Source organism: Cibotium barometz, chromosome 25 (genome assembly GCF_041138505.1).
Source record: "Cibotium barometz isolate CiBa-2024 chromosome 25, ASM4113850v1, whole genome shotgun sequence".
Lineage (NCBI taxonomy): Eukaryota > Viridiplantae > Streptophyta > Polypodiopsida > Cyatheales > Cibotiaceae > Cibotium > Cibotium barometz.
In genome coordinates this window covers 5,484,578-5,495,391 of record NC_141070.1, presented here as the reverse complement: position 1 = coordinate 5,495,391, position 10,814 = coordinate 5,484,578, and the positions used below count along the sequence as shown (strand labels likewise).

Below are 10,814 nucleotides of genomic sequence, written 5' to 3'. Positions count from 1 at the left end.
TAAATCTATATATATATATATAGATTTATATATATATATATATATATATTCTTTTAATAAACAGCTACGTCAGCTGCCTCTTCCTCCTTCCGGCAAAGGGCAGCAGCCCTTACCTCTTCTTGCCACCATCCATGACAACACACCAAGAAGGCAATATAGATTTTATATATTACAATAGTGATCTTGATGAAAGGGAATGGCACCGCTTACTTGCTTGCTTGCTACCAAAATTTTTATTGTTTTTTACATGTTAGCGAAAAGCATGAAAGCATGAAATGACAAAAAAAAACAATGAATGTAAGCATAACAACGGTACTTGAAAAGAAATAAAAGCAATAAAACATAAAAAATAATGCGGGAGAAACCTCAACCGTTCAATGGTTTTTTTCTTAGCCTAACCTTATCTACTCACACCGAGATCACACACTCGAACTTAACCTAATCACTCAATGGTTTTGCAACCAAAAGAGGAAATAGTGGTGGTTTCCACACACTCTCAACCGGATTTGAGTCTTCTCCCCGGCAGCGGCGCCAATGGAGAGACGGAAAACTCTCTCTCTTGTAGTAAGAGGAGTATGATCCACACTAAGCTCACTCCAATGGGATTTGCATCCCTTTCGGAGCTAGGGATTCGACCCGTACCGGTGCACAAGAGCTTATCCACAAATGGAGAGAATGCTCATGGCTACCATCACTTGACACTAGACTAAGCATACACACAAGCTCAACTTGTCCTCATTCCTACACACCCCTTCATTCACAAATACAAGCAAGAGGAATACAATCACTATGCACTCAAGCAAAGAGAAAGACCTCACTCCACTCCTATCTTCCTACAAGCATGCACACATTCAAGCATCAAGCTTCCATGAAAGCTTCAAATCAATCCATGTACTCAAAAATGAAATACTAAAAGCATGCATAAGAGTAAAATGATTAGAGAAGAGGATGAGAAAGACTCATGACATTGCTAATGATTCAATGAAGAGATTTACCTCATACAATGATGTAGATGGGGTGAGAGAAGAGTCTTCACCTCTATGGAGAAGAGGGAGAGTAGGTCTCTCAAAGGAGCTCTTGCATGAACTAAGCCCAAAGTGTGTCTAAGCTCTCAAATGAGCCACCTTTTATACAAAAATTCTAGGACTCCCATAAGTCCCCATGTGGGATTATTATCAAACCCTCTCCCACATTCATCTACAAAGTGGAACTCTTTTCAAGAGCCCTAAGTATCGTTTTTGTTGCATCCTGGTATTGATCTTCATTTGCAAGCAACAATCACTCCAGGGTGGATCTGTAGCATTATATGGTAGTGATGTGTGTGAACACACTTAGGACCGACGAGGCATTTTTTCCTAGACTAGGAGGTTCCCCCCCCCCCCCGCGTGTGTATGTACACCCTCTTATCTACTCATTTTGGGGTGTGTACTTATCTTTTGTATTTGGCACACATTTGTTCATTCTAATCGAGTGAGTTTGTGTGCTCTCAAGCTTCTCTATCTTGTGCAACCCTAACCCTAATTCCAACAATACTTTCGGGTAAGTGGCTATATAAGTCACTAAGTTGACAACTATTATATCCTTTATGACCTTTATGAACATTATAATCTTGGATATCCCAAGCTAAGAGTTAACTAGGTTTATTATAAGTGTTTTGTGCTTCAATTGCCTATCTGTAAAGGTTACAATAGAGTCACTTAGTTGACACCTATTATATCCTTTATGACCTTTTATGACCATTATAATCTTGGATATCCTAAGCTAAGAGTTAACTAGGTTGATTATAAGTGTTTTGTGCTTCAACTACCGATCTGTAAAGGTTGCAATAGAGTTGAAAATACATGAAGAATCCACAATAAAATCCTACTCCCTAGGAAAGACCTAATTTGAGTATGAGTTTGTCGACTCACATATTCCTTTTCCCACTAAACGATCCCCAATGTTGCATATATTCCCAACAAGAATGTGATTGCTAAAAAAGCAGGTACTGAAGTTTGGATGTGGTGAGGTGTCTTTTAAGTTAGAAAACATGGATCTAGAGCTCTCCATTAGCCATGGAGGTGATGATGAAGAAGGTGAGCTAAGGTGGATAGAAATGAAGGGAACTCATCATGACTGTGTGTGTGTGCACTAATTTAAATGGACTCAAGTTAATTACGTTACAAGATCGAGACTTGTACTCATAGAGAAACTTGAGATGTGATCAATTGATTTATTGCTTGGAAAGACCAACATGGGCTTGCTTTGCTTTATGGGTTAATATGTTTGATGATGTGGCTCAATACTAGGCATACTCACTTCCTACCTCTTCTAGTGCACAAGGCACCACAAATCTCAGCACCCCCCCTTGGTGCCTTGATGGTTAGGCTACTGCAAGGTGGTTGGATGGTATTAGAACATGTCATCACTCCCCCTTAGTGCCAACATAGCTACTTAAGGTGGTAAGGTGTGATTGCCTACACCCCCCAGTATTGTAGCTCTTACCATTGCCATTTTCGAAACCTTCCTTTTGGCTAGTATATTAGACTATGGTGTACCCTTAGCAATTAAATTAATAGATATGCCCAAGTATTATCCTTTTTCTTTTAAAGAAGCCATGTCGTATTATTTTGCATTCTAGAAGGAGAAGAATATCTCGAGATGTAGCGTGGCCTTGCTACTGTGGCAAGGTGCTTGCTTTGGATCTCGTAAACCAAGATTATGAAGGTGTTGCTAGATTCCACCTTTGCTTCTAGTTCCCTTTGTTGGGGTGGCGTCAAGTGTTTGTTGCAATGTCTACGTGGATATAACGCTAAGTGATTGCGGTGGTTTTATTTTAAAAATGTATTTGGCATGCAAGTGTTGCATTGGAGGAGAGGATACTTAAAGACACAGAGGAGAGGGTACGAAAGAAATGCTACTCTTGCTTGAAGTGTTGAACGCTTGCTTATTAAGATCGCTTGAGCATCCTTTTCCCTTAGCTCTTATTATTTACGAAAGAAATGCTACTCTTGCTTGAAGTGTTGAACGCTTTGCTTAATAAGATCGCTTGAGCATCCTTTTCCCTTAGCTCTTATTATTTACCTCCTTAATATATAAAACAAACATTTTGGTGCCATCTATATTTGATACGGTGAGTAATAAATAATAAAGAATCGTTAATTTTAACAAGCAAGTAAAAAATCAAGCCGACCTATCAAACCGCCCTAAGGTGCGTAACGCGTATAAAGACAGCTTGCCCTACCAACTTTACTTATTAATCCTCTGCTTTTCAAACCGTGAGCCTCAACCGTTCCCCTTAACCTACTTCAACACAAGAGGCGTTGGATCTGCAAACCCTAATCCTGTGATCTGCACGCGCGAAGTTTTTCGAAGCAACAGCCATGCCAGGAAATCCTCAGGCCTCCGTCTTCATTGGTATGTTGATCTCTGTTTTCTCAAATCTCATAAAGCAGATGAACTGTGTGGGTTTGGGGCACTATTCTTTCTCTTTACCAGCCACAAAGCGAACATGTCGGTATCGTGGGGCAAACCCCCAAATTTTGCTAGGAATTATTCTTGTGCTTCCTAAAGGGCCGAGGGTTGTGTGTGCAGTGCGATCGCCGGCAGCCTGCGATGTAACCGCGTTAAGATGAATTTGGGTATTTTGGGTGCGAGGGTTCTGTTCGAGGTCAGTCAGCCATTAATTTGGCATGTCCGCTAATTTGGCAGAAAAATGTGTGTATGTCAATAGGTAATTTGGATGAGAAGGTCGATGAGAGGGTGGTGTACGAGATCATGGTCCAAGCAGGCCCCCTGGTGGACGTGTACATGCCGCGGGACAAGGAGACCAAGCGTCACAAAGGCTACGCCTTCGCCGAGTTCACCTCGGAAAAGAGTGCACAGTATGCTGTGAGCCTCTTCTCTGGGCTCGTCTCTCTTCACAAGAAGCTGCTCCGTTTCTCGGTGGGTTGCAACCTTCTCCCCATGCCAACCTTCTCTCGTCTCGTGGCAGCCAGTTCATTCTACAATGTAAAACGTTTAGCTTTAATAAATGAAGATCACAATAAGTGCCCAATCTTCCGATAGGAATCAGGATGTCCTAGCATAGAGCCTTTTTCTGAACCAAAGTTAAGTTCCAGTTATTGTGCTTTGAGTACTCTGCAATGAGTAAAAGGTGCGCCAAGGTGTCGTCGGTGACTTGCAGCCTGGTAGGTCTCTTTTAAATCTCCAAGGTGATATCTAGCTGGTTTTTGATAGGGTCTACCCAGTACGTGTTTTAGCAATCAGCTGGAATGTGTAAGACAGCCTAGTCTAGCAAGCTAGATGTAGTCCGCATGCTGGTTGATTGCTAGCATGCCGGTGAGTTAGTATTTGTGTCGTCGATAGCTCCGCTGGCTTTCTTCGATGCATATGTAAAACTGAGATTAATGTGTTTTTGATAGGGTCTACCCAGTACATGTTTTAGTAATCAGCTGGAATGTGTATGACAGCCTAGTCTAGCAAGCTAGATGTAGTCCGCATGCTGGTTGATTGCTAGCATGCCTGTGAGTTAGTATTTGTGTCGATACCTCCACTGGCTTTCTTTGATCCATATGTAAAGCTGAGATGAATGTGCACAAGAAAAGCACCTGGACGGCCATCAACGTACAAGGTATCTGTTTAGTCATGGTTCTGATTCTGAGTGGCTGGGGCTCCTGTTGAGTCATCTCTTGAAGCATCTGTCATACCCCGGAGCCTCAGGGCATATGCCTAGTTATATCTCTTAGCCTTTCACAAGAGTGGTTGGCGATCCTGCTGTCAACTGAGGAACTTGGATCTTTCTTCGTCTTTGTTGCATTGTGGGGTTCCATGAGGTGGTGGTGACAATCCACCAAGTTTCAACTTGGCTGAGTTTTGATTCTAATGCAAAGTGGTTGGTTATGCAGATAGCTGGTCAGGATAAAGTGGCTAATAGCAATGAAATGCAATTCCAGCCTCAAGAGAGCAAGGACTTGAAATTGAATAGTAGAAGTGCTCTAGACTATAGCAGTCATTATGCTCAAAGGACCCATGCGCCTGCTCAAAGCCCTTTGATTGGCTTCTCTAGCCCCATAGGCGGTGTTGAAATGGCTGCTAGCCAAAGCCCCTTGGTTGGCTACTACCCTAGAGTAGCAGGTAATTTTCTGGCTAACATACTTACTGTAACCAGGGTTTTAAACACATCCTTGCGTTGCTAGATTTCATTTTCTCTCTCGTTAACTTGAAAAGGTCATGTTAATGCAGTTGAAAACAGCTATTCTGGATTAGGGCAGAGACTAGATTTTTCTCCTCTTGCCCACACCCAGAATTACAATGCTCGCCTAGTATCACTTGGGCAAGCAGAGTTAAGATCTCACTTTCAGAATCGGGACAATTCTCTTGCATATCGGTCTTACTAAGCTCTGTTGCATATCTGTCTTACCAAACACTTCTATGGCTGAAATGATGCACGGGGTGTCTAGAGTGGGAGGTCATAGAGGACTGGGGCTTCGATCTTCAATTGTGCGCTGTTGGAAGGTTATCATGATCAGGTTACTGGAAAGCTAGTTTTTGGTACGGAAAGAATCATGGTTACCTTTTGGGACCTGTCAACCATTGGTTGTAGTGATACTTCGTCACCGTATCTATTATATATTAGAGCTGGCTTCTCCAATGGCTGACTATATTTTAGTTGGCTGTGTTGGAAAGATTATGCCCATTCCTGTTTGCGCGCTCTCACTGCGCTCTCACTGTAGTGCAGTGGAAGCTTGTTTTCGAAGTGTAATGACAAATGCTCTTTTTAAAATATTGTCCTTCCAACTGACTGGCAGTTAAGTTTGTGAGGCTGGTCCTGGCTTTGATTCTTTTCATGCTTATCAAGTTTTAACCCATTCTCAATCTTTTTTCCTGAAGCTCATGCACTTGTTTAGCTACTGTGTGTGTGTGCTCGTGCTCTCATTGAGCTCAAACTGCCAGTCTCTCTCTCTCTCTCTCTCTCTCTCTCTCTCTCTCTCTCTCACACACACACACACACACACACAGACACACAGGTGGCACACTGCCTGCGTTTTTGGTATTTGCTCATGACTGCTGAGTGTAGCGATCACACCCACACCCACACCCACACCCACACCCACACGCCAAGCATGCACGCATGCACTTAATATCCGTATGGTATTTAAGACTAGGTTTACTTCTTCATGATAAGACTAGGTTCACTTCTTCATGACCGTATATATTAATGATGTAGACCGTTGTGACATGGTTTAATACATGCATGTTATTGGCTATGCAGAAATAACGCAACCAACTAAAATCTCCTCTTCATCCCACAAAAAAAAGAACATACACACTCTTTCTCCTTCTCTTGCTCTTCTCAAACCAGAAAAACTCCCAACATAGCCAAAAGCGTTCATCTGTTGGATCAGTCTTTCACAAGAGAACACCCTACAGTATTGGATGAAGTAGTAGTAGATGTTCGGGAGCTGGTAGACACAGGTGTGCCTGTTGTTTCAAACTGACCAGCATTAAGCTGGGCAACCTTGTGGGATCATGCTCAGGGTGGTACCTCACCAATAGAAAGGGTATGAGTACACTTGGGGCACCTTGTGACATCCAGGTGGCTAACCTGGGATGTTCTCCAAAGATCTTACAATCTTAATAGAAGAGATTTAATTCTGTTGGAAGAGAGAATTGGCCCATGGGATACTCCTCCACATGAGTTTCAACCTGGGAAAATAGCGAGTTACGCCAATTCTTTCCAAAGCGTGGATGGCATGTCCAATGCAGGTCAAAGTGTTTTTACTCCTCCACATGAGTTTCAACCTGGGAAAATAGCGAGTTACGCCAATTCTTTCCAAAGCGTGGATGGCATGTCCAATGCAGGTCAAAGTGTTTTTACCAAAGGAGTCCGGTGCTTGTACCATCTCTCTTTTCTCACGTGGGTGTTGTGTTATTGCTCTTACTATGAGCCGACCAATCAAAGCCAAGAGTGTTGGATCTGTAAGATCAGTGTTGGATGAAGTAGTACATGTTAGGGAGCTGGTATGCCTGTTGTAAATTTCAAACTGACCAGCAGTAGGTTGGGAAAATAGGTGAGTACACCAATTTTTTCCAAAGTGTGGAGATTATGGTTTGGCATGTCCGATGGGGGCAAAAGTGTTTTTACGAAAGGATTCTGGTGCGCTCGTACCATCAGCCACCTCTCTCTCTTCTCTCACATGGATGTGGTGCGTTACTGCTCTTAGTGCTGTAAGTGCTTGAAAAAAACATATTTTTCAACCAATCAACCAATTAAAATAAGGCCAACTTTTGAATCTATTCGGTTTTTGTTTCTGAAATCTCTACCATCTGCCGGTTGTACTACCAAAATATCTGAAAAATCATGTCTTAAAATAAGGACTAAATTTCTCAGCCAGTTTTTCTTTTCTTGATTTTGGCCATTACGAATACGCTAGTTTGCTGTTCTTTTAGATCCTGAAAGTAATAAATAACATGTGATATCAACGGAGCAATAAGAAACAAATGTGCTTCAAGTTTCTTCTATTTTAAAGTCCTATGCTATTTTAAACATAAATAGTATAAATAGAAAACTTGCCACTGGATTTGTTATGATAGTGTTTAAACGAACATATTAATGTAACCCCCTCCGCCTAAATTGCTCTTCCAATTGCTTGGCTCTTGCAAATGCCAACTAACCATGACCCTTCCAGCACTTTCTCGATGATGCCTCAACCACCGCTGTCCTCTAGCCTCCATCCTCTTCCTCCCCATCCTCTTCTCAAAGGGAGCCTCATATATGGAGAGAAAGAGAGCACTCTCTACTAGCAGTCTCTACTAGAAAAGCATGAGAGACAATGTCAAACCCTCCGTGGTATGAAGGCTCCTCCTCATATGTCTGTAACAAAGGCTCGTCATACCCCACCCACTGCCCTCGCGAGCCTGCTAAAAACTATGGCCACAAACCCTCACAGAAAGACAACTCCGAAGTGCAGATTCGAGAGAGAAAATAAGAGGAGGAAGATCACCGTGCCATGTGTAGCTGCCAGAGATAATTTTTAATGCCAAAAAGAGAAACCTTAATCCCCTCAGCCATAAGTCACGATATATAAAGGAAAAATCCACAACTAATTAATTAACGGCAAGAATAAAGACGTTTTGGTGGCTTATTTATTGAGTGCTATGACAGATGCATACTCTGAAAGCTTTATTATCATTTACAGAAAAAGCATGCGGTGGTTCACTATATTGAATATATGATATATTACGCACCCAGGAGGGGTAATAACCAGAAGTGAACGGACTCCATTCTCTTAAGCACCCTTCTCGTTTCAATCTACTCTAGGTCTTGAGATTGCACTCTTAAAGCTGGCACACTCTGAATTCCTCTGGCTGCTAGCAGCCAAAGGAATTCAGAAGGCTGCATATGTTAATATGGCCGATGTGAGCAATCTGAGTGGAGTGACTATGGGACCGTCGATTGGCACAATGGTACTGAAACGTGCCTTTTACGTTGGCTTTATGGTGCGGTGAGATCTCAGCACATAGGTTGGATTGCAGTAACTTCTGAGGCAATTGATTTGAAATTGCACTACTTTAGTTTAGATCAAAGAAAGTTATATTAACAGGAATTTCTTGAGTTAAAATCACTTTGTTGGTTTAAGTACAGAAGTTAATTTGAGGTTTGCATGTGGATTATTTTCCAGAGTGTAACACAACTTTTTGCATATACTTTGTCCCACCTTTAAGAACCCATTCTCTACGAGTCACGCTCATGAAATGCCAAGGATGATATATTGATATGGCTTTGAGTGGGTGGTTGCTACAATACCATGGCTTCCAACAAGGTATTCATTTTTCATTGGCCCTTCAAGTTCGTTCAGAATTTTAACTGCAGGAGTTGTTTTTGAATAAGCAAATGTATATCCCCCCCCCCCCCCCCCCAAAACATCAAAATCCTATCACTCTACACAAAAATAATAAAGGATTGATTCAAGCAACCTTAATAAGTAGCCTTACAAATGTGCGCCAAACATAATATCTCTAATTTCAAGCGTATACATTTTAATTGAGGCAATTCTCACATGTAAATTCGCTTTCACATCGACATTGACATGGGCTCGGACACCCTCATCCCCCGGTCAACCCCTCCTTTAGTGCATTGAAATAAATCCAGTCACAAAGATAACAGCTTTGAAGGCAACCTTGATAAATAGTGAGAGATGTAAGCAAAGTTAGAACAGTTTTTTTCTCTCCAACTTTAAGCATATACCTTAGTGTATCAACGTTGATATACCTTAATGTATCAACTTGATCCATTGTCTACCTATCTTTAAAGGGAAAGAACATGAAGAAGCTTAATCAATAGTTAAAACATCAAGCTCCCACAACCTTCGACGAATAGAATCAACAGAGAGAGAAAACAAAAAGGCACTGAAAATGAGTTACACATAAACATCAACTAGTAGTATAGGAGGAAAAGACCAAACCCGACGCAAGAAGCTAAACCAAACTTTCAAAAAACTTCACAACATGTTAAAATAGGCAGAGGTAGGTTTGTATAAAAAAAACAGTAGAACAAGGTTTGTGCACGTCTATGGTTTGGCCAGAGCTTACATGGTACACGGAGATATTTGTATAAAGAAAACATGAACAGCAGCCAAGTGAAGGAAACCAGCTAGTCTTATAAAATTCCAAAAGCAAATACTTGGAATTAAAAAACCCTAGCAAAAATACATGTGTGACCAAGATTGTCAAGATGGCTACTTCACTATCAAATCAAATAAGTAGCATACATTGTTACAAGGGACAACTAGAGGGATGTAGCCTTAGTTGTGTGGCCTTTTTGGGAGCCTATATGACATCAGATGGGATTTTAAAGCTTGCTATCAACTTTTTCTTCCTATAAAAAGTGTTGGTCATAGCTAGTCGTATGGGACAATCCCACATTTTGGAGGTTGGTTAGCAAAGAGACTAGTCTATATAAGGAAGGATCATGTAGTTCCTTGTTCTTCCAGCAAGTCATTCAGTGTTATTCTCTAAGTTCTTTTCTTAGGAATGCATGATTGGACGGATGTGCCATTCGGTGTATAAGTTCAATAGCAAATAGATTGTGCATAAACTTTTTGTTTGATCCTCATTGTGTAATTGTGAGTTGCACATTATGTTCTCTTACATGCTACTGCAGCTTAGGTTGTGAAACATTATCTCATTCTAATTATCCTAGGGTAGATTTAAATAAGTGGGTCAAACTAGCATTGAATTCTTAGGTGAGTGCACACGTTAATCATCTTGCAAAATCACATTGCCCTTGAAGATCTTGCCAACACAAATTACCAAATCAAGCAAGACACCCTCAATTATTCCCACGAAGAGAGATGGTTTGCTGTGCAATTTGCTGTCCAAATTTTAAATACAAAGTGCTCGATGCTACGGCCTAGTCATCAACAGGTTTGTGCTCATTGCCAACGCCATGGAAACCACAATACAACCATTGTTGGTACCAGGAAAATCAGCCACCACAACCTATGCTCAAAGAACCACTAGCCCTATCGCCTATAGTAAATGCTTGTCAATCGGCGCCTAATCCAATGTAAAATTATTAGAATCTTGTACCAAGAGGTATGTACAAATTGCCACCAATGCCATACCTATCTTCGGTATTACTACCCCAACCGGTTCCTCTTGGACCACACTAGTACAATGGTACTCGATCACATTGCTATTGGACTCAGAGAGTCCATGATAGGAGAGCTATAAGTCATATGAGCAATACGATTCATATGGATACCTAGGGTGGTCACCACCTACATAGACTATACCTCTTTGTTTGAAGCCATGGTGTAACAAAGAGCTAG

The 10,814-nt window shown here is 41.4% G+C and overlaps 1 protein-coding gene across 3 annotated transcripts; it reads left to right on the top strand.

Moving 5' to 3' along the window:
- The first annotated feature begins 3,226 nt into the window (after positions 1-3,226).
- On the top strand, positions 3,227-8,905 carry LOC147624178 (uncharacterized). Of its 3 annotated transcripts, XR_015269062.1 has the most exons (5): positions 3,227-3,396; positions 3,713-3,924; positions 4,887-5,115; positions 6,254-6,747; positions 6,844-8,905. XR_015269062.1 is itself a non-coding variant. In XM_086819119.1 (4 exons), the coding sequence occupies exons 1-4, from the start codon at positions 3,363-3,365 to the stop codon at positions 6,358-6,360; spliced, it is 582 nt and encodes a 193-aa protein (XP_086675245.1). In that variant the 5' UTR covers positions 3,227-3,362; the 3' UTR covers positions 6,361-8,905. The 3 variants fall into 3 exon arrangements, 2 of the variants coding, with proteins under 2 accessions (XP_086675245.1, XP_086675244.1); XM_086819119.1 differs by having other exon boundaries at positions 6,254-8,905; XM_086819118.1 differs by lacking the exons at positions 6,254-6,747; positions 6,844-8,905 and adding an exon at positions 5,224-5,764 and having other exon boundaries at positions 3,231-3,396.
- The last annotated feature ends 1,909 nt before the right edge of the window (positions 8,906-10,814 follow it).

What these genes read in the sequence shown, in the direction of transcription:
- LOC147624178 (XM_086819118.1), top strand. Translation starts at nt 3,363, where the DNA reads ATGCCAGGAAATCCTCAGGCCTCCGTCTTCATTG. An exon ending in TCAGGCCTCCGTCTTCATTG is followed by an intron (nt 3,397 to 3,712) that starts GTATGTTGATCT and finishes GTATGTCAATAG; the next exon opens with GTAATTTGGATGAGAAGGTC. An exon ending in CTACTACCCTAGAGTAGCAG is followed by an intron (nt 5,116 to 5,223) that starts GTAATTTTCTGG and finishes ATGTTAATGCAG; the next exon opens with TTGAAAACAGCTATTCTGGA.